The 22,526-nt window shown below is 50.0% G+C and overlaps 1 protein-coding gene across 2 annotated transcripts in view; it reads right to left on the bottom strand.

The window, feature by feature from the left end:
* Positions 1–1,999: 1,999 nt before the first annotated feature.
* plod2 (procollagen-lysine, 2-oxoglutarate 5-dioxygenase 2) overlaps positions 2,000–22,526 on the bottom strand; it is a 34,329-nt gene continuing 13,802 nt past the window's right edge. The window contains exons 2-20 of one of the 2 annotated variants that reach the window (XM_023806003.2): positions 17,032–17,123; positions 16,815–16,951; positions 15,423–15,586; positions 12,907–13,019; positions 12,754–12,817; positions 12,545–12,642; positions 10,693–10,794; positions 9,494–9,619; positions 9,296–9,417; positions 7,801–7,905; positions 6,866–6,991; positions 6,489–6,630; positions 5,832–5,894; positions 4,676–4,789; positions 4,519–4,584; positions 4,021–4,125; positions 3,686–3,832; positions 3,222–3,347; positions 2,000–2,718 (exon numbers count right to left, since the gene is read on the bottom strand). In XM_023806003.2, the coding sequence (XP_023661771.2) occupies positions 2,563–2,718; positions 3,222–3,347; positions 3,686–3,832; positions 4,021–4,125; positions 4,519–4,584; positions 4,676–4,789; positions 5,832–5,894; positions 6,489–6,630; positions 6,866–6,991; positions 7,801–7,905; positions 9,296–9,417; positions 9,494–9,619; positions 10,693–10,794; positions 12,545–12,642; positions 12,754–12,817; positions 12,907–13,019; positions 15,423–15,586; positions 16,815–16,951; positions 17,032–17,123 (2,168 nt within the window). In that variant the 3' untranslated portion in view covers positions 2,000–2,562. The remainder of the gene's footprint in view (positions 2,719–3,221; positions 3,348–3,685; positions 3,833–4,020; positions 4,126–4,518; positions 4,585–4,675; positions 4,790–5,831; positions 5,895–6,488; positions 6,631–6,865; positions 6,992–7,800; positions 7,906–9,295; positions 9,418–9,493; positions 9,620–10,692; positions 10,795–12,544; positions 12,643–12,753; positions 12,818–12,906; positions 13,020–15,422; positions 15,587–16,814; positions 16,952–17,031; positions 17,124–22,526) is intronic. The other variant, XM_023806004.2, reaches the window with a different exon arrangement.

Below are 22,526 nucleotides of genomic sequence, written 5' to 3'. Positions count from 1 at the left end.
ATATGTCCTGTATAAATGTCTTTCACATTTATACTATTTATTATCGTTTCTTTATAGTATGACCAATGAGATGATATTTCATGTCAATGTCTGGATCATTCAGCTCAAGATGACAATAAAGATCGAGTGTGTTGCTGTGAAAATGCGTGCGTGTGCACGTGTGTTCACGCCTGTGATCCAGCACTGCCGCTCTGGCTGCCCTAACGGCGCTGCGTTTACACTTTCGGCCTCCGTGTTCACAGCCGTGCGAGGTGCCCAGGACCACCGCGAGATAAAGCGGCTTTCCGCAGTAAACAGGGCGGCACCACTAGGGCGGCGCCCACACCCTGCCCCCGGGGGCCTGCACCAGCCTGTAAACACACTCACTGGTGCAATAATTGTGTGGTTTAAACTCAAGTACATGCCACACTGTGGGTAATCGCTACCTGCCAGACTATAGCCTATACTTTACGGGTGACATATATCATGGGTAACCATAGTGTACCAGCAACGATTTAAACTTAAACAGAGGCACAGCCTAGAGTGGCAGCAGTGGACCATGTTTGGGTATGAAGTAGCTGTGGAGTAAACAAATGAATATATGAGTCGGGATTCACCGTGTATAAATTTCTAAAATTGTAGCAGATGGTTTAATCCAGAGCGACATACATACTGTTGTTTGCTTGGCGGCCGACATCACTCTGCTGACCCTGGGATTGGAACCGGTGACCTTCCGGTCACAGGTACAAGGTCCTAACCTGCTGAATCACAGCACCCCTTGTTTGTTGCAGGGGGAATCATGAAAAACGAGCGGATAGTGGACTGTATGGAAAGAGGTGCCCGTAAGGAGTGACTTGAGGTTCAGAACCTGAAACCTCCGTCAGTCTCTAAGCGAGGTCTGGATGGTCCAGCCCAGGCCCGCAATCCAACTCGTTCCAGAGCCTAATTACCCAGGAGAGGGTGTTAGACTGCTGTGTGTGCAGGGACTGCATCAATGTCACCTTTCAGCGCTCTGCGGGCTGGGGGGGCTGGGGGGGACTCCCTCCACAAAGAGAGCTTTGATCGTCGTGAGGCCAGCTGACCTAGATTCCCCTCGCCGACGTGCCATGGGCCCGAGTGGGTGGGGCTTTGAGATGTCATACCTCGGGGGTGGGGGAGGGGGGGGAGTTCAGAGCACTTCAATCACATTTCCCGGTAAAAGCCCCGGTTCCAGGCATCTTTCTTACCTCTTTTACAAAATGTATCCAAATGTGTGCTATGTGACTGTGAATTCCTCACCCCCCGCACGTAAAGCTCATGTCACCTGCTTAACTCCCCCCCCAAAAAAAAGTCCCAGTTGGTTTTGCCAATGCAGTTGGTATACCCCGTAGTGTCACCTCACACATTTCATGAAATAACCCATTCATGCACAGAAATAGACTAAACGATCCCCAACGTTTCCTGTAACTCACATATTTCTCTGTACCCCATCACCCTGGGGAGTGGGGGGTTATGTTTTATCACTCCACAGCGGTTGGGACCCTTTACCATCAGACCAGATTGGAGAATAACAGTTACAGACATTACTTTGGGGCGCAGAACCTCAGACCCACGCAGCTCTGACGAGCAGTGGAGCATCCCAACAAACATGTCTGCTTGGGGAACACGCTCGGGACCCCAGCTGCCCCGGACGAAATCCCGAGCAGAGCACAAGGAGAGCAGGATTCCTGCATGTAGCGAGGCTGGCCACACAGGGGGTGACATCACGTCTCCGTCGTGACCGGCTGTACACAGTACGGCGCTGTAAGCCCAGAGCTGACACCGCTCAGAGAGTGCTTATGGGCGGCACTGGGAACGCTGGGATAAATAAGCAGCTGGTCGCCTAGCTGACTGTTAGCAGATTAATCCGCCCGTGCTTGGATCTGGCGGACGGCCCACGGCAGGAAGTGCGGCGTTCCTCAAGCTTCCCGTCAGCCTCCTCTTATCTTCCTCGCGGTATTTTAACAGTGGTAACACCTTCCATTGGACATGAAGCCATACGCCTGTTTTAAAACATTTATTTAATCATCAACTTCACAAAATAAGTTAAAAGTGTTTTCCTTGGCTGAGGTTTGAAAGTCCATTAAAAAAAAAAAAAAACACTAAGATATCGATTCATAAAATTCAGCTTGTAAAGTTTGTCTTTTCATGGAAAAAAAATTAATTTCAAGTAGAGACTTGGGCTTTGGCCTCTGAACTTCACTGTGCAAATTACCATGATCACCTGCGTGAAATGATAACATACAAGCAAAATGTGTCTGACAAGTGACCAGAAAAAAGGCTGAACTGCTGACCAAAAGAGAAACATCAAAATGTAAAGGAAATCAGAGTACAAGGGTTTGGGACGAGGGGTTTGATGGTTGGCGTTAAACTGCAGCAGCATCAGTGAACCCTCTCAGGCGTCACATGGGAGGTGGGGGGGAGGGGGGTTGTTCGGCAAACCCCCCCCCCCCAGCTTCCTGTAACTCATTGACTCATTTTGGACAATGGGGTTAAGAAACGCAAAAATGGGAAAATCAAGAGCAGTTCAGAGTCCAGGAGGGGCGTCCGTGGGGTGGGTGGGGCTCAGGGGTCGATGAAGGAGACAGCGATGTAGCGTGTGCCCCCGGTGGTGGGGAGGCCCTCGTGGAGGTGTGTCAGCCGGCCCGGGTGCATAAAGCTCCACCCCTTCCGCGGCGACTCGATGGTGCAGTTGTAGCGGTGGAAGCGGCAGCCGCCGCCCTGGGAGAAGGATGAGTGGGAGAGACTGATCTGAACGGCGCGGGTTCGAGGTTCTGCATGCGGCATGGGCTGTGGGGACTGGCCTCTGTGGTGAGACCCCACCCTTCATCACGATTGGCAACTCAAACGTTGCCAGACAACTTCAATCCTCTGGAGTGCCATCAGAAGGTGACAGCAGATGCGTCACATTGCAGGACATTGTGGACATGTGACGGCAAGGGAACACGGAGCGAGAGGTTGTGGTTTCTAAACATTACAGATCAAGGTGTGATGCTCTTCTGTGGCATTCTGTATGATGTTCTTCTCTGATGTTTACCTATGACGGTCTGGTGTGATGTTCTGCTGCAACGTTGTGCTGTAATGTTTAGGTACGAAGCTCTGCTGTGAAATTCCGGTGTGATTTTCTCACTGTTGACTGTGTACGTCACTTTGATATGAATGCAGCCGTATGAGCAAGCCTTCCGTCTAACAGGGCTAAAGTTGTTTGTGGATGGGTGACTGACCTGGAAATCGATGCCTTTGTTGTTGAGCGCGATGTTGATGGTGAACGTGGACGTGTCGTGGTGCGGTCTGAGCGAGGCTTGTCTTTCGGGGCTGTACTTCACCACGAAGTTCAGCAAGGCGTAGCCCTGTGGTGACGAGAGGGGAAAAGAAGCAGTGACAAGGCATTTCAAACATCCTGATCTCCAGCGAAGAACATCTTTTTGGTTATGCTAGCGAGTATGAACATGGCAGAAGGAAAGGTAGGAGTTAAGCAGCAAAGAGTGAGGCCAGCTTCTTCCGAAGGATGTCGGCATTCTGATGGATGGTGGATTCCAGGTACTAAATGAAGCAGGGAATTCTGCACTGATAACAAGAACCAACAGGAACGGCGAAAAGCAACCATGGCCTGAACAGGACCCAATCAGGAGACGCCGCTATAGAAAGTGCCAGAAGGCCGGCTGGCTGGGGCCACCTTGCACGGTACCTTGGTGTAGTAACCGGAGAAGACTTTCAGGGTGATGGGGGAGATGAACTCGCGGATGAAGTGCAGCCACTCCTTCTCGAAGCCGATCTGGGACATGTGGATGTCGTCCGTAGGGACGGTTTCGTAGCCACCGGCGATGCGTTTGTCCTGGGGGGACAAAGAGTCACATTTGGATGGGCAAAAGCCAGGCAGCAAACCCAGGAAAGGCTGAATTTGGGGGGGTTTACATGCCTTCAGCCCCAAAGCCAAAGATGAGGGACAGGCCAAGAGGAAAATTAAGTCTGTCTTACTCTCAGTCTCCTGTTGTTACCGGCTGGGGCGCCATTTTAACCAACCTGATGCTTTCCTCCTGACCAGAGGCCGTAATTCTCCATCTCTTCGACAATCTCGTCACAGGCTTTTTCAGAAAACACCGGAAACCAGAAGACGTCCGGACAGGGCTACGAGACACGAATACCGAGGTAGCGATGGTGGCAGTGATGGGATGAAGGTCATTATTCACGGATGGCTGGTGCTGTTTAAATCACACCCCCTTTAGTGCATGCCCCGCCCAAACACTCAGCCGTATCGCGGCTTTCATCTACAGCCTCTCACAAACACACGAACCAAAACAGATTTGTTCATCTTAGTCTGATCTGTTTATACAGCAGTATAATAGTTAAAGCCATCATTTATCCAGGCATGGAGAAATCAGACTGTATTATTACACACTACCATAAAGCCAGTGGTCACTCTAATTAAGCAAAACTCCTGCTGAATGCACTTTTCTTAATGCTATGTACCGTAAATAAAGCCTGCTATTCATTTAAACACAGTTTCACACCCTGGCATACCTGCTCAGTGAGGTTTTCTGTGAAGATCCGTGTGTAGTTCGGGTGTATGTATTTTTCCTTCCAGTCCTGAAAGGAACCAGCAAGTTGAAGCACACAGTTGTGGGACTAAAAAATGTAACATTTAAGAAGTATTTAGAGCGACTGATAATTTACATACCAAGGGATTCTCAAAGATCTGCCACAGGTCGTTGTTGTAATGGGATGTGTTGTAATTAACTGTAGAAATCAGCCTTCCGAACTCATAGCGGTTTGTAATGTACATGAACACTCCCTACAGTACGCAGAGAGAGTTTGTGTCAATTTCAGAGCAACAACCAAAGCAGGGACACCGGAAAAAAGAGACTGGAGATCGATTACTGGCAAATTCATGCACTGAATATGAACTCTGAACAAGACACACAGGAATCACAGAGCTGACATTTCATGGCTGAACTTATAAGAGCAAACAATGGTGTCTGGGTGAAATAACATGGTGTAAAATTTAACACAAGGCTGAAATTATCCCACAAGGATCATCGGTACTGAAAAAAATGTTCCAGGAGTAAGACTTTATTTTAAGTGAGACGCTTTTGAAAGAGTAATGTGAGAATAAAAAATAGCTTAAAAGGAAGTTGTTTTGGGGGGTAAAGATGGGGATGAGGGCAGGAACTGAGGCTGCTGTTGTGGCAAACGAGCTGTTTTCAGCCCAGGCCTTGGTCACGTTCAGCATGCCGTGTTTACACACTCGTTGGCAGCCATTTTGGATTCCTCGACGTCTGGCCGAAGGAGGGGAAGTGTCTCCATTTAAATGAGGTGGGAGGGGCTCAGGCTGAAAACAGGCGTGCCACACCGGCAAGTGTGTTACTTGGAGCCACTGCAGGCACGGGTGCTGGGCATCTTCCTCGTCAGGATGGTGTGGGATACCACACACCCTCACGGCAGTGTAACACCAGACAGGAAGACCACAAACACAGGCGCTTTCGGTCTGTCTAATCGGTCACCAGGCCACCAGCACCACATTCCCAATGGGTCTGACTAAACACATTAACTGTGTGTACGTCCACATATATGTTTTATGAGGTCAGTCATCAGCACTTTGCCAACAGATCTAGATGACAGTGCGATTTAATCCAGGGTCACGAATAATCCAAGAATTACGGTAATTAAATTTTGGTCTTCAAGGAACCAAAGACAGCAGGTGGTGGTCTTTGATTAGCTCCAGGCAGACCACTCAGCGGACCCCTTGGAAATGGGTGCAGGAGACGCTATTTGCTCCCTGTCTGCAGCACTTTAGCAGTAAAGATACAGGTAGAATAATGTAAAATGGAGTAAACCTTGGGGGGCCTGAGCATAGGGAACGATTCCGGGGAAGGAGAGTCTTTCTCTCTCTGTACGGTCTAAAAAATGAAGGAGAGGCACCGTGTCAGTCACCACTTTCTGGAGAGACGGGGAGACACGTTCCAGAGAGAGCAAAGCCGTGGATGAAGGTGCTAATTCATTGGGAGAGAGACAGAGAGCGAGAAAGAGGATCCCTCCTGAAATGTCGCATGCTGGGGGGGGGGGGGGGGGATGGAGAGCAGCCCACATGGAGCCAGACCCTCCCCACAATCTTTGGGAGGGCAGCCGGACGGGACAGAGACAAAGGGCATCGAGGCAGCCAGTGGCATCCAGGGGGCAAACTGGGGCTGGGTCACAGAGGCGGGGCATGATAGGGGCAGTAAATCTCAGAGGGACACACAGCAGGACAGGGGGCGCTATGCAGCACGGGGGCACGGGGTATACTTGCCAGTCCTTTTCTGGGTGTCTTTTTTTAACATTAAGAAAACAGCAACTTCGCCGAGAGCAGTTTAATTTCCTGACATCATTACCAGGGTGTGTAGAGTGTGTGTTGGGATGTGAGGGGCATTGCGGGTGTGCAGAGGTGTGAGGCCGAGTATGGCTGTTTGAGGGAGTGTGAGGGGGGGGTGAGGCGTGTGGGGTCGGCGCGGTACCATCTCCCTGGCGTTCCGGCACGCTGCCATATCCGGGTCCAGCTTCTCCAGAACAAAGAAGTTCCTGTTCGTCAGCTCGGTCCGCAGTGTCTCCCCTTTGACGAGGTAGATGTGGGCCATGTAGGGGATGTTCCACACGCCGCTGCGGGGGCCGGAGCTTAACTTTATAAACGCGTACGATGCACACGGCCAGCGCCAGGCGAGACCGCGGCCTGCTTCATTATGGAATACTGTGCGTGTCTACTGAGAATTATGAGAATTGCAGGAAGCAAGCAGTGTAAATGTCAGATTTCGAGTGTCTAAACTAACACCCTGGCCTCAGACATGCCAACCACCCCCCCCCCCCCCCAGCCCCGTTTTGGCTCTTGGAAACCTACACGCGCTTCCCCTGCACGATGTCCACGTAGTCCTCAGATCGGGCGTAGTAGCCGTCCAGGCTGAGTGCCCCCCAGAAGTTAGACCACAGCTTGCCATGGCGACTCACCAGGGGGCCAATTATTTTCCTGGGGGGGGGGGGGTTAAAGCACAAACAGCCTGTGAACGATTTCAGAAATCACTTACAATTTATTCAGTGGAACGTGCCAAGAAGGCCGACAGAGCACATTGAGGGCGCAGGAGTAAGCCCTGTTCCACTTATTATATGAGCCAGGATTACAGCCTGCAGCCGACAGTAATGAGAGGCTTCACTCTATAGCACTCAAACATCTGAGCATGTCAAATATGAGCCCATCCAGCCTAACGCTGCCTCGTTTGACGCTGTCGGGGTTCTTAATTGCTGTAGGGATTCCAGCGAGTTTCTCTCAAGGAGTCTCTGACGTTACACTGGAGGGAGCTGTGCAGAAAAGGAGGTTAAGACCCGTGGCCACCAGCTGAGCCTGTCTAACAGCTGGTCAGAGCCGTTAACGCACTGCACTGCACTGCGCTGCGGACTGTTTATGCCTCACTCCGATGCAGAGCTCCCAGAGGAATTTTGCACGTGCATCCAATAATACTCAGATTTTCAGGAACCGCTCATATTCCCTTGCCGGCCAATCCACGCCCGGGCCGTTCTCACAGACTGCGGGAATACGGACCACTGCGCCTCCTCGAAGGAGAGGGCGTGAGTCCAGTGAGGCGGGATGTCACCACTGCCGTCCAGCTGCTGTGCACATCTGGTTTATACCACAGCCCCAGACAGCAAGTGGGCATGTTTGTTTTCCCAGAGAGCACAGCAGGGTTTCCGGGTTGTTCTGATCCGCGGTCACCCCAGGTCTTCAATGGGTTCTGCCTGGGGGAACCGGCAGGGAGGGGGGGAGTGGAACGGAGGCGTTACCTGTTCTGCTCGATGAGGAGCTTCAGGGTCTGTCTGTTGGTCAGCATGACACTGGAGTCGATGCTGAAGTAGAAGTCGCACCCGGCGTCCTTACGACACTCATTCCTGGGAAGGACGCAGTGACACAGTGCTGAATCAGTCACACCAGGGTGGCCTGTCATTCTCAACAAACACTGACACTGATTTCACAGCACCATGACGACGACATTAATGCATTTACATGTTTAAGGTGAGTGTGTAAAACTACATGACAAAACGTGTGTGGCTCAGGCGGTTATGATTGCTGGTTGTTATTAGAAAGTCATCAGGAGGTTGTAGGTTTGAATCCAAGGCTATGAACTCCCAATTGCTGCAGGGACTGACTGACCCTGCTTTCTCACAAATCTGTGCTGTGTTGGATAAAAGCTTCTGCTAAGGAAAATCTAAAAATGCAAAATGGTTTGCTCCAGAGCCAGCCAGCGTTCCCAGTCATTCCAAAACCAGAGTATGTTATATAAGTCATAATTCTCATTGCATTTTTGACCAAGCAGATTGTGTAAGCAAACCAAAGGATGCACTGATGCAGAAATTGTGGTTTCTCTGAAGGTCCATGGAGGCGTTACACATAATGGAGGCAAGCCCAGGAAAGGCGAGAGCAAGCAGTAGGAGTCATGTGACACACACACACAAAATAAAATAATAGGTGTGGCACCATGACAACTGGTTTCCAGTAAACACCACTTCAGACCCAGTTTAGAAAAACTGAGTGAGACGGCCCCAGGGAGTTGGCAGGGTGTAAATTATGGGGGATAATTATCATACTTGCTCATGACATCATAATACAGACGTTTACATCACTGTAACACTCTCGACAGGAGTGACCTACATGCCCATGTTCCTGGCCTCACTCTGGCTCACATGACATCATAACGCAGACGTTTACATCACTGTAACACTGTCGACAGGAGTGACCTACATGCCCATGTTCCTGGCCTCACTCTGGCTCACATGACATCATAACGCAGACGTTTACATCACTGTAACACTGTCGACAGGAGTGACCTACATGCCCATGTTCCTGGCCTCACTCTGGCTCACATGACATCATAACGCAGACGTTTACATCACTGTAACACTCTCGACAGGAGTGACCTACATGCCCATGTTCCTGGCCTCACTCTGGCTCACATGACATCATAACGCAGACGTTTACATCACTGTAACACTCTCTACAGGAGTGACCTACATGCCCATGTTCCCGGCCTCACTCTGGCTCACATGACATCATAATGCAGACGTTTACATCACTGTAACACTCTCGACAGGAGTGACCTACATGCCCATGTTCCCGGCCTCACTCTGGCTCACATGACATCATAATGCAGACGTTTACATCACTGTAACACTCTCGACAGGAGTGACCTACATGCCCATGTTCCTGGCCTCACTCTGGCTCACATGACATCATAATGCAGACGTTTACATCACTGTAACACTCTCGACAGGAGTGACCTACATGCCCATGTTCCTGGCCTCACTCTGGCTCAGATCCTCCTCAGGACCCACTAGCTTCAAGCTCCTATAGTCAAGCTGGTTCTTGTCCCAGAACTTCTGGATGTGGGTCTCATGGTAAACTTCCTGCAGGGGTAAACACAGTCATTACATTGTTAATAGACGTGGAGGGTCCCCAGAGACTTTACACAGCAGCACTTACGCCGTTATGGATGAAAAGGCTGAGTTTCTCCTTCGGGTAATCGAGCAGCAGAAGCCTCTCGAAGAACTCTGGCAGGAAAGGGGTGAGCTGCTCGATAAACACGGCCAGCATCACTGAGGGATATTCCTGTTTGAAAGGAATCAGAGAGGGCTCACTGCATTCGTCAAACCCTGTACAGCAGAGACGTAGAAATGGTGGCCCTCCCCAGTTCGCTGTTCTGGCATATTCCATAAAGGTGATGCGAGGAAGTCCCCCCACACAGCCAATCACAATGATGTCATCGGGGGGGGGGGGTGGGGGGTGACTCCAGGATAGGGTGCTCAATGTCAGCGAATAAATCCCCCATTGGGCCATCGATCCTCTTTAAAAACTCAGTGGGATATGGGGCACTCCCCCCATCTGGCAAAACAGGGGCACTTAGTGACCATCACTCCCCCTGTGCCCCCTCCCCCCGACCCACCTGCAGGCTAGACCATCCTGTACGGCACTGTATGACATCACGCACAGAGCTATGCATGTGAAAATTCCTCTCCCCCAGGTGAGAAAACGCAGCACCCCTGATGTACATATTTAAGTTTTCAGCACACGTTGTAAAGGTTTTACGCGCCCTGCCCAGACTGCTATTTGGCACTCTGACACATGACTGCTGCGGTTTCCTTGGGGGGGGGGGCAGGGTAGGGTGGAGCAGGGGTTAGTGTGGGAGAGAGGCCCCAAGCCTTGGCTGCACCGCCTCAGGCGACCGCTGAGACTGCCCGAACAAAAATGACCACCGAAGAGCGACAGCCGGGAAAGTCAAAGCCATTGCTGAGCCCGCAGCCTCGCCCGGCCGGTTCCCAGGGCTTGTGCGCCAGTTTAATGAAGGTCTCCGTCTGCCTCCAGATCTCGCTTGTTGTTCTTGGATGCGAGATGTGCTGGGCCAGAGGGTCCCGTCCCAAACCTCGACGAGATCAAGGCAGGGGCTGTGGATTTGGCTCAGTGGGTAAGGATCCCGTGTCTGTGATTGGAAGGTTACTGGTTCGACTCCCAGGTCTGGCAGAGTGATGCCGCCATCAAGCCCCTGAGCAAAGCCCTTAACTCTCGATTGTTCCAGAGACTGACTGACCCTGCTTTCTCAAAACTGTATAAAATCTGCTAAATAAATGTAAATACGCAAGTAAAAACAGTGACCTCAAGGATCGTGGCCAGCGCCCCGAACTCACCTCGACTTTGGACAGGTCCACAGTGTCCCGATCACAGACGACACAGCCACGCTCATAGCTCCAGGCGTTGGGGACATAGTTACCCAAGTAGTTCAGGTAAATCTGCAGAGCAGATGGGGGAAGTGGAGACAGCAGTGAGCTTTCATCACATTTTAAAAGTTCTATCCTGCGGAGCTTCCTGTGCGGGATCACAGGAAGTCGCCACTGCCGCGTTGCCACGGATACTCGAGACCGCAGGAAGCCCGGTGCATCGGGTGTGCTGGCTCTCCGAGGGCCCAGCCAGCATGGTGACCCGCATCGCGGACTAACGCGCAGAAACGGATCCAGCATGGAAAACCGGCTGGCTGCCGCGGTGATGGACGCCTGCTTTTCATTACAGGGAGCCGGAGACGTCAGAGGGAATCCCTCCATGCAAGCGCCGTGGAAATAGTTTCCAGATGTTGCACCGACAATGAGACCCCACCTCCCTGGCCCACACGCGTCCCAGGGTGACCTGCAGTAGCTACACCGCTAATGCTGTCCTGACCGTCATGGGTCCCAAGGCAGCTATGTCACTAACGAGGCCCCACCAGGACTGGGAGATGTATGACATCAGAGATGAGGAAGTGGGTACCTGTAACAGCCTGATCTGACCTTGCTCCAGTACTTAAGCAGGATTACCTTCAGACAGACACATCTGTTAGCAACCTAATGGGAACGGAAATATTCCAGACTGTCACACACCTTCTGGAAACCAGCGGAAAAAACAACCCCCCCCCCCCCACCACCTGGCATTAACATTGAAAAATGAACGATTCAACACTTGTCGGCATGTCCATCACCCCCCATAGAGAACTCATTATCGCACACAGTGGGTACTCGCTCCCGGGGCTCTGACGTGCCGTGCTGAGGTATGACAGTGAAAGTGACGATGTTCAGAAATCAAGTTCCTAGTTCCTGGGCTGTCTGGACCAGGACCTTTTGTAGCTCCGGGCTACTTTCATACCATACAACAAGAACTGGGACCTTTATGCTAAATAAGCATGACAGATGCAAAAAGCTTGTAGGTTAAACTTCACACATAATTTTATACAAAACTACACCTCCACCTCAAAAATGGACGATGAACAAGTCATTTTGTTAGTTAGTTATCTGTTAATTATTGGGAGGATCAATCAGCCTTTTATTTATACAACCAGCAACATGTCTATAATACATTATTTAATCTGGCCAGTAGAATGAACTTTCATTTTCCATAGAATAAAAAACCATGTAATGTTATTTCGCTAATAGGCGCTGGCAAGTTTCACAACCGGCACCAGTGATATTACTCAAAAATATTTTAGTTATGGATTAAATTTTCTGACACAGAAATATGGAGACGCAAGCAAAAAGGTATTCATGGATACCTTAAATGCAATTGAGATACAAAAATAATTCCATCCGGTTAATATTTGCTCCGCAAATATTTTTCTGCACTTCCATGTAACTTCCAAGTTAGCAGCAGTGCTTGTGGTCAACCAATCATCAAGCTGTAAGTACCTCCCCAGGAGTTTGTGTATGAATGAAAAGTACCTAGCCTGGAGTAAGGACTAAAAAAGGGTTCCAGAACTGCCTCTGAGGAACTACAATTGTACTAAATTCCTGCAGTGTAAATGCAACAAAAATTCCTGGTTCTGAAAAAAGGTTCTGATTCCTGTGGTGTGAAAGCATCCAGTAACTTGTCCCTTGTCCCTGCTGAGTGGCTCTGTTCTGCTGACTGACCAGCAGAATTCAGTCACAGTCAGTCATTCTCAGTCCCTCTTTGATTCCCCTTGTTTCGATCTGACTTCTAAATGGCGGTAAAGTTTCAGTTCCCCCCACTGCCTTTCACCTTGCTGTTGCCATTGCCATGGATGACCACGGGCAACGTATCGTAGGCTGTGTTCCTCACTCGCACCCGTTCGGTGCCGAACTTCAGCAGAACCTCGTCTGAAATGGGAGGGAGGGAGAAGGTGGGGCGTGTGATTCTGGCCAGCATGGTCTTTACGGGTCACTTGACCCCAGTACTATTTTGGGGAGGGAGGGGCTCATTTTACTCACCAATAGCACCATTCAGATTCTGGAAAATCTGGCACTTATGATCCAGCGTGATATTCAGACGTTCCTAAACACATAAAAGCTTTAGTGTGAAACATCTCCAGGTCAGCTGGACCCTCGGCATGAGCGAAGGAGGGTCATGGCCATCGCACTCACCCTTTGCAGCGGGTCCAGGTATATTTTGGTATAAAAGAGCTGATCATCATCATTGTCGTTTAGGTTCCATTGCTGCACTATTTTGTGGACATTGGGGGCATAACCAATGATTCCTGTGAAGGCAACCAGATACAATCAGGCTTTAGAGGTGCAGGAACAGGGCCAGCAGACCCAGAAAGGTGCTTGTAGCCCAGATGAGCGCACCGCTAGTTTCATCTAGAATATTCACCCATTTGGGGTGATGCTCTGATATGACAGTATATTATTCTTACACCCAAGGAGTTCAATACCCATCCAAACTGGGAATTGTGGCGAGTAACTAAGATAAACAAGTAGAGTCCAAATGGGAAATACTCTCTAACCAAGAAACCACCACTAAGAGGCATATGATAGAGAGTGGTGAGCTGTCACTCCAGGAAAGCCTAAATCTTTTGGGCTGGCATGGGTCGCCATGGCGGCCAATGTTTTCCCCTTTCTCCCTCCTCAGGAAGTCAACCGCAGGAGAAGATTGTAGGATTGCACTCGCTGGCTGGTCTCAGCTACGTTTCGGGTACCCTTATTAAGCAGACCTCAGACATCTTTATGGCAGAGGCTGAAGATGGATATTGCTTAAGTGAAATGGAATGTCGGAAGAGGGATTGAAAAAAATCCAAATTACATGGACGATATTGCAGGTTTTAAAGGGTTATCATTAGACACAGACAAACTGAGAAAGGCAGCTCTTTGAAGCGGAGGTGGAGACCCCAAAAGCGGCTCCTAAAGGAGGCCTCACAGATGCTAAAAAGGTCTAGGCCTGCTAAAATGATAGGCTAGCCTCTCATTAACATACCGGTCGCTGGGTAGCGTAACGACGCACGCTTTGCAGTTAAATATGGTGACAAGCAAAGGGGGATCCCCCTGGCTGTTAGACCTCCTTCGTTTAATTGTAAGGGGATGACTGGTGATTTGACAAGCATGATGCTAAAAATGCTATTGGTACAACGCAAAAGAGAAGTGAAAAACCTGTCAAATTTGATGGGATATTTCAATTAAACGAGTGTGAAAATACTTGAAAGCCATCGGGGAGAGCATATTGCGTAAGTGTTGTCTAAATGACACGTCTCAACTGGGCACAGTCTGCACGCTAGCCAGATGCTAACAGGCAAGGGTAGCGCATAGCCATCATGCTAATTATCCTTTAGCATAAGCATGCAGAAATCCTCAAGCTGAATGTCATCGCTTTGCCAGCATTTGCCCTCCCAAAATACAAACACTTCACCCCAGTAAGTCCTGCAGGTGTACGGCTGAAAGGATTGCCCTGTTCTGTTCTGTACATGTGAATTAATACATGGAGAATTCACTCATAAAAAGTATGAAATCACTCACAAAAAGAATTTTGATACAGCCCCAATTTTTTATATGAACTACAAGCCCTCTCTGAAAGGATGAGAAGTGATTTTATTTTTAATAAACAGTTTTTTTTGTGCCAAAATCAAGATATGAAGAATTCAGCCATATGGTTCTAATCTTGTGGTTGTTGTTGGTTTTAAATAAATCCAGCTGCCCCCCAGGACAGTGCTGTTGTTTTAGCACGTACCAGTGTGTCCAAGTAACCCGCTATCCCCCGGCCAAATGAAACAGCTAACCGGCTCCCCAGCTCTCTGCATCACACACAGTCGGACCCGGGCCTACAGGCTGCTATCGCGGTGCATTAGTGACGCCTGTGTCCCCGAGGGTGATGGGATTTGGTCGGACCCGGGCCTACAGGTCGCTCTCCCGGTGCATTAGTGACGCCTGTGTCCCCGAGGGTGACGGGATTCGGTCGGACCTGGGCGTACACACCATTCTCACAGTGAATTAGCTGCCCCAACATTCCTAGGGCTGATGAGACATGGACCTGGTTGTACCTGGGAAAGAGGGCTGCTCTCCTGATCAAAGCAGTAATTCAGCAGTAAAAATGGCAATCGAGACCATAAGTGCGTGATTTGGGAGGCCAGTGGTTGCGCTTGGAGGAACACAGAGGCTGGTCGGAAATAACCGCCCTGAGGGGATTTATTAAGATGGGGGGGGACGATGGGCCCGGGCAAGACATCAGTGAATGCAGCATTCAGCTCTTCTCAGGGATGAATGGGTCTCTATCCAGTCTGGGCTGCAGGAAATACTGCTGTTTGAACAGCCGGCTGCTTACGTATACACCGAGCTAGACACGCATGCAGGGAATCACGTCCTCCTTCTAGAAGGTTCTTGTAACCCTAGGCTGTTTTAATCACAATTCGAGGGAGCAGATTAACGGTAGGGCTGGGAATTCCACCACTGCGACCTCTGGCTGAACTGGGACCTCATCTGGGGGAGGGGGGGGTCTTAGGAAGCACCCTGTGGGGTGGGCAGATCGCACACACAGGAAGGGCAGGGCATGCCTCTTGCACCCGGGAGATGGAGTCAGATGGTTGCATCAGAGTAAATGAGCAGTGTCCATGTGGCTGGGGTAGGTGGGATTGGGGGGGGGGTGTGGGGCAGAGAGGGACAGCAACACTCACCCCCTGAGTTGAGGAAGCGCTTGCCAGTGCGTACTGATGGGTACTTCTCCGCCAGACTCCGATCCGGCCAAATGAGGCCATCAGCAGCAATCGTCACCTTGTGGTTGCTCTGTCTGAACTTCCTCAGCAGCTCCTCTGGTCCACCAGCGAAGATCACGTCATAGCTGGAGGAGCACACCCTGAGCTTAGATTCCACACCAAATCCTGGACCTGAGTTAGACACTGACCCCCCGTCCCCCCCATGGACAGCCACGGTCAAAGGCCAAAGTCCATGAAAGCACATCAGTATGTTTACATCAGACATGTAGCCCGCAGTTGTCAAACACACACAGGGATCGGCACTAATGTGCTACCCTATTTCTGGGAATCTCACAGGGTCAGAGAGCACCCCCCCAGCTTAAGTCGGGGGCGAACACACATCTGGCATGTTGTTACACACACATCTGTCCTCCATAACGACCAGAGAACAGCTAGTTAACCCTGACAGGAGCTGGGGGGGTTAATGTGCAAACACACAGGTCAGGGGTCAAACAGGCGCAATTTGTTTGAGATTACAAAGATAAACGTACAAACGACCATGCAGTGTGAAAAGCATGGTGTACTGTAACACCTTCCTGACCTGGGAAGCCTGCTCAGCCGATACAAATAGACATCCTGCAATTTGCCCAGAATAACCACTTAAAAATTAAGAAAGCTCACATTTAGGTCTGATTACCTAAAGCAGCAGTGGAAACACCCAGACTGTCAGTGTTACACACACTGCTGAGCACTCACACACTGCTGAGCACTCACACACTGCTGAGCACTCACACACTGCTGAGCACTCACACACTGCTGAGCACTCACACACTGCTGAGCACTGCTGTATCTAATGATTTTTAAGCTGTTCTGTACTCAAAGCAGCTCATATCAGCATTTCATATCAGGGCTAACTCCCATTTCACTAGCTGAAAATTAAACCCGATTTGAACAAAGGAGCCTCTTATCCTGAGATCACCAGGCAGAGGCAGACGGACATCTTTCTAGCGACTTCTGAAGTCACGGTTCACGGATTTTAAGGAATGGGATGCAGCAGAAAGGAACATGTATTGAAGGTCATCCATGACTGAACACAGAGAACAGCTCAGTGTGTTTATCGCAGCCAGGCAGAGATAGAGATCGCGGTCTTCTCAGAAGCCAGACATGGGAAATTCACCTTTTTTGGCATTTCAGTGAAACAGTGCAATATTTTAGTGATTTCTTTCAGACAGCCTGGAATGTGGTTTTAATGGACTCATAATGGGTGTGTTTCACCCACTCATACCTCTGGATGCAAACAGCAGCACCCATTCAGGATTTAAAACAGATATAGCAGCACCCACCGCGGCCGGCCCGGACACACGAGCGCCCTACCTGTCCACTGACAGAATCACCAGGTCCTGCTGGTCCGCCAGCGACTCCATAGCCTCCTTCAGCAGCCGCACCTTCTGCCCCCCACCGAGACCGCTCCCCACATCTCCGCCTCGCCACTCGTCGCCCATCCCCAGCACCTGCCAGGGAGCGAGGCCCGTCAGTCCATGCCAAGGGTCAGTGGAGCCCCCTGAGTGGGCCCTCTGCTGCCCCCCCATACCTTCACAGTGTAGTTGAAGTAGCTGGCAGACTGCATGAAGCGCAGGAAGCCATCGGTCTCACGGGTGGCCACAGTGAGCACCAGCAGCCTGCCTGAAAGAGAGGAGCGACTTTGTGATCAGGCAGGACAATGGCCACCTAAGGCTACATTCCAAGACTGCTAAGAAATAAATCAATGAAACGGAAAAATAAATAAATGAAGCTTTATTTGTCATTTGTGCAAGTACAAGGTACATTATAATGTGAAATTTTTGCATGCCCCATCTTGCTCTCCTTTATTTAGAGACTTACACACATATATACAGTCCTGGGGGCACAAGTCAGGCCATTTATTTGCTGCCTGTGTAATATGGGGGGCTAGTCAACAGGCCCAACGGAGTTTTGCCGACTTTGCCAAGCACATGGTTCAAACTGGCAACCTTCCGATCACAGACACAGAGCCACATGTTTCCCCACCCCAAGAAGGTAAGGGCAGTAGAGGTCTCTTACCATCCATTAACTCAGAAGCTCATCTCTATGCAAGCGGAGAGTGCACATGCTGACCTCTGAGCTGGTCCACAGCGTACAGAAGATGCGCATCAGATTACATCACTTACGGAAGATTACAGAAGAATGAGAAAACAAGCCCAGAAAGTTGTCTCAGACTTGGGGGGAGTGGGATGCGTGGCCTGGAAGCAGGCCAGGAGAAACCCTCAGCACACAGATGCACGTTGGAGGCTCCAAGGCTCTGTACACGTTTCAGCAGCTTCTCGGGTTTCTCACGCGGCTGTGACATTTCCGCAGCGGGCCAGGAGAGACCGAGGCAGCCGGGAGCGTCACAAGCGTGTGAAAACAAACCAGAGACGGGGGCAGAAGGTGGGAGGCAGGAGGCGCCGTTTACTGAACAGCCCCAGAGAAATGTTAAGCAAACGCAGCCACCCCCATCCTAAACCAAACTAACCAATGTCTCCCCCAGTCAAATGCTGGGGCCCCAAACTAAATGCCCCCGCCACACCTTCATTACTCTCAGTCACATCCCCATTACACGTGGCCACACCTGTGTCACATAGCCACACCTCCATCACACACAGCCATACCTGTGTCACATAGCCACACCTCCATTACACGTGGCCATACCTGTGTCACATAGCCACACCTCCACCACACACAACCATACCTGTGTCACATAGCCACACCTCCATCACACGCGGCCACGGCTGTGTCACATAGCCACACCTCCATCACACACAACCATACCTGTGTCACATAGCCACACCTCCATCACACACGGCCACACCTGTGTCACATAGCCACACCTCCACCACACACAACCATACCTGTGTCACATAGCCACACCTCCATCACACACGGCCACGGCTGTGTCACATAGCCACACCTCCATCACACACAGCCATACCTGTGTCACATAGCCACACCTCCACCACACACAACCATACCTGTGTCACATAGCCACACCTCCATCACACACGGCCACGGCTGTGTCACATAGCCACACCTCCATCACACACGGCCACACCTGTGTCACATAGCCACACCTCCATCACACACAGCCATACCTGTGTCACATAGCCACACCTCCATCACACACAACCATACCTGTGTCACATAGCCACACCTCCATCACACACAACCATACCTGTGTCACATAGCCACACCTCCATCACACACAACCATACCTGTGTCACATAGCCACACCTCCATCACACACAACCATACCTGTGTCACATAGCCACACCTCCACCACACACAACCATACCTGTGTCACATAGCCACACCTCCACCACACACAACCATACCTGTGTCACATAGCCACACCTCCATCACACATGGCCACGCCTGTGTCACATAGCCACACCTCCATCACACATGGCCACGCCTGTGTCACATAGCCACACCTCCATCACACATGGCCACGCCTGTGTCACATAGCCACACCTCCACCACACACAACCATACCTGTGTCACATAGCCACACCTCCACCACACACAACCATACCTGTGTCACATAGCCACACCTCCATCATACACGGCCACGCCTGTGTCACATAGCCACACCTCCATCACACACAACCATACCTGTGTCACATAGCCACACCTCCATCACACACAATCATACCTGTGTCACATAGCTACACCTCCATCATACACGGCCACACCTGTGTCACATAGCCACACCTCCATCACACACAACCATACCTGTGTCACATAGCCACACCTCCATCACACACAATCATACCTGTGTCACATAGCTACACCTCCATCACACACAACCATACCGGTGTCACATAGCTACACCTCCATCACACACAACCATACCGGTGTCACATAGCCACTCCTCCATCACACACAATCATACCTGTGTCACATAGCCACACCTCCACCACACACAACCATACCTGTGTCACATAGCCACACCTCCATCACACACGGCCACACCTGTGTCACATAGCCACACCTCCATCACACACGGCCACGCCTGTGTCACATAGCCACACCTCCATCACACGCGGCCGGACCTGTGTCACATAGCCACACCTCCATCACACGCGGCCGGACCTGTGTCACATAGCCACACCTCCATCACACACGGCCACACCTGTGTCACATAGCCACACCTCCATCACACACGGCCACGCCTGTGTCACATAGCCACACCTCCATCACACGCGGCCGGACCTGTGTCACATAGCTACACCTCCATCATACACGGCCACACCTGCATCATGTAATTGTAGGACAGTAGCTCTAATGCACCACTAACTAAGCAGCATCATGGTACTACCTATTTTGGCCATTATCCATCTATATGTTCGCTCCGGGACACCGTAGTCCTTACGCGGGTTTCGAGTGGATGGTATTTTTTCTTTACTTTGCTCTCGTTACCCCGAAGTCTAAGTAGTGTTAATGGCCGCTCTCCTTTTATATTAAAATATCAAAGCTAAGACTGCCCACCCAAACAATTTGTTAATATATTCTGTTAAATACGAGGTTCTGATGACCGTGTGGTTTGGAATATTAAGTTTGATGTTTTGGTACTGAATTATTATCTGTAACTTTGGTTTGTTAATTGTCGGTCTGCAGGCTGTGTGCGGCTAACGGGTTATTATCATTTTAGTTAGTAAAATATCACGATGTAAAGGCATGTAAGGGGTGATGTAATTAAAAGTACTGCATTTATGTTCTTTTTTATTTTTAATTTTGAAGTGGAAAGTGTACGTTTTATTAATTTGAGTTTGCTCTCGCTACCCCGAAAGCATGGAGCGGCAGCAGCCGAGAGAGACAGAGCGAAGCTCTATCATGATTTAAATAAAGCGCGTCAGTCTCAACCACAATCCCGAATCTGCGTGGCTGGTGTTCTGCTCCTGCCCAACGCCCCTCGGTCCACCACACATACAAACACAACGCGGAGCGCTGAGGCGCGGACCGGAGGCAGGTGGACAGAAGTTTCTGTGAGAGTGGAATCTCGCGTTTCTCACGGTAACTTTTAAACTTATCAGTGCCGTTAGTTTAGCATTTTTAATAATGACTCCCAAAAGCAGTGCTCCCAGGGCGTACAGTAATAACTCTGTACATACAAGGGCACAATTTAGATGGTTTGTATATTATATAAAAAGGTCTTGCTAGGAAAAGACAATGTAATTTGACATGCAAAGTGTACAGTGCAGTACTGTTTGTTTAGAAATTAATATTTTTTTTTTGTTATTTTTAAGGCTAGCAGACTTATGGGTTAAGTTTGGCAGGGGGGCATTATTTGTGGGGATCTTCTGCCCCCTATGTCAGGGTCAGCCCCTGTTGTCTCACTCTGTGTCCCTTCCCTGTTTGACCAGCAGGCGTTGCTGGTCATTCTGTCCTTCATGTTGGTCTTTATTCTCCCCTGTTACCTGTCTGGTCTTGTGGCTCAATGTGTTGAGCATGTGGTCGTCTTTGTACCTTCTGTCCTGTGTTTGAATCCTGCCTCCTGTTTTTGTATTTTGCTCCCTAGTGTTTCATTTGAGTTTCTTTAGTTCTTGTGTCTGATTTTGTAGTTGGTTTTGGTTTTGTTCCTTGTGCCCCTGCTTGTGTCTTTACCTGTAATTCCCTAGTGTTGGTTTATGTTTCCTTGGTTAGTTCTTAGTTTCCCTGTATTTGGTTCTATTAGTTATTAGTCTCACCTGTCCTGTGTTAGTCTCGTTACCCCTTAGTATTTTATCCTGCTCCTGTTTAGTTCCTCAGTGGTTCATTGTTGTCTGTGATGTGTTCCGGTGTGTTGTTGCTTGTCTAAGCAAGTTAGATCTGTTGTATGGTTACTTGCCCAGTTTGTTTATTTGTGATTTGTAGTCTTAGTTTATTCCCTTTAGTTTTTGACGCCTCGTGGTCCTTTTGGTTTTGTTGTGTTTTCTGTCTTATGTAATAAACCCCTTTTCTGTTCCTTGAGCCGCAAGTGGGTCGTCCGCCCTTTTTCGTGCACCATGCCTCGTTCCCGTGCCCGAGCCGCCCGCCTACATGACACCCTAACCCTCATGAATGTGATGGGATGTCTTGTGATTACGCAGCGTTGGATGCTGACTGAAACCACACAAAGAGCAACATATGGCTCAGTCAAAGCTGTTACAAAGTTCACGCCAAATCACGCGAGTCCCTTCCTTAGAGCATCACTGAAACACGTCTGAATGCAGCACGAGCCAAGTTACTGTCCCAGGACTGGATGCCTCTACTGTGAAGGGAAAAGCCCAACCCATATCCAGCTGAAGAGACACGGAACACGCTTCCCGGAAACTTCACAGAGACGTCAGCCAGTCAAAAAAGTCCATGGCTCAGTCTGTAGGACGCATTACATAGATAATACATGATACTGGGCACCATTAAAACGAAATGGAGGCCCAAAATTTTGTAATTATCTCCCCATTTATTACAGATTTAATAGTCCCTGCAGTAAATGCGTGACCGCACATTCAGCAGAGTGGGGGGTGGACACACCTGCCCTACAGCCCCGATGACGTAAGATACCTAAAAACTGCTTTCCAAGGACACAGCATCCTGCCAAATTCATGTTCCCCCTCTACCATGCTCTCATAAAGCAGCTCAGCTTGGAAAAATGCAGTTTCACCATATGAATTTGGTGAAGAATGTAGCTGCACCTCCCCTCCGTCCCCCAGCCAAGCCGAGGAGGGAGGTGGGGGCCAGACTGTGCCCCGGCCAGCGGCCTCAGGTGAGAGCCACATCGTGGAGGACCGTGTTTCTGCATCCACAGACATCTGGAGAAGCCATTTGCAGCCGATGACGGGAAACAGCTGCCTTGTCTGTAAGAGGAGCCGACTTACACATTTCCTTCATTTTCATTACAGCAGGAGGCTGTGGGAGCAGAGATTACACATTGGTCATGTTGACACTACCTGTGGGCCTATGGGACCAGGAAAAAAAAATCTGAAGATCAAAGGACTGTAGTTAATAATACTGCAGCTCATGGTCAGAGACACCGCTTACAGGTCACCATACAGCGCGCCATACTTTCAAAAA

The sequence above is a fragment of the Paramormyrops kingsleyae genome, chromosome 1 (genome assembly GCF_048594095.1).
Source record: "Paramormyrops kingsleyae isolate MSU_618 chromosome 1, PKINGS_0.4, whole genome shotgun sequence".
In the NCBI taxonomy this organism is placed as follows: Eukaryota; Metazoa; Chordata; class Actinopteri; order Osteoglossiformes; family Mormyridae; genus Paramormyrops; species Paramormyrops kingsleyae.
This window is presented reverse-complemented; position numbering and strand designations above follow the sequence as displayed.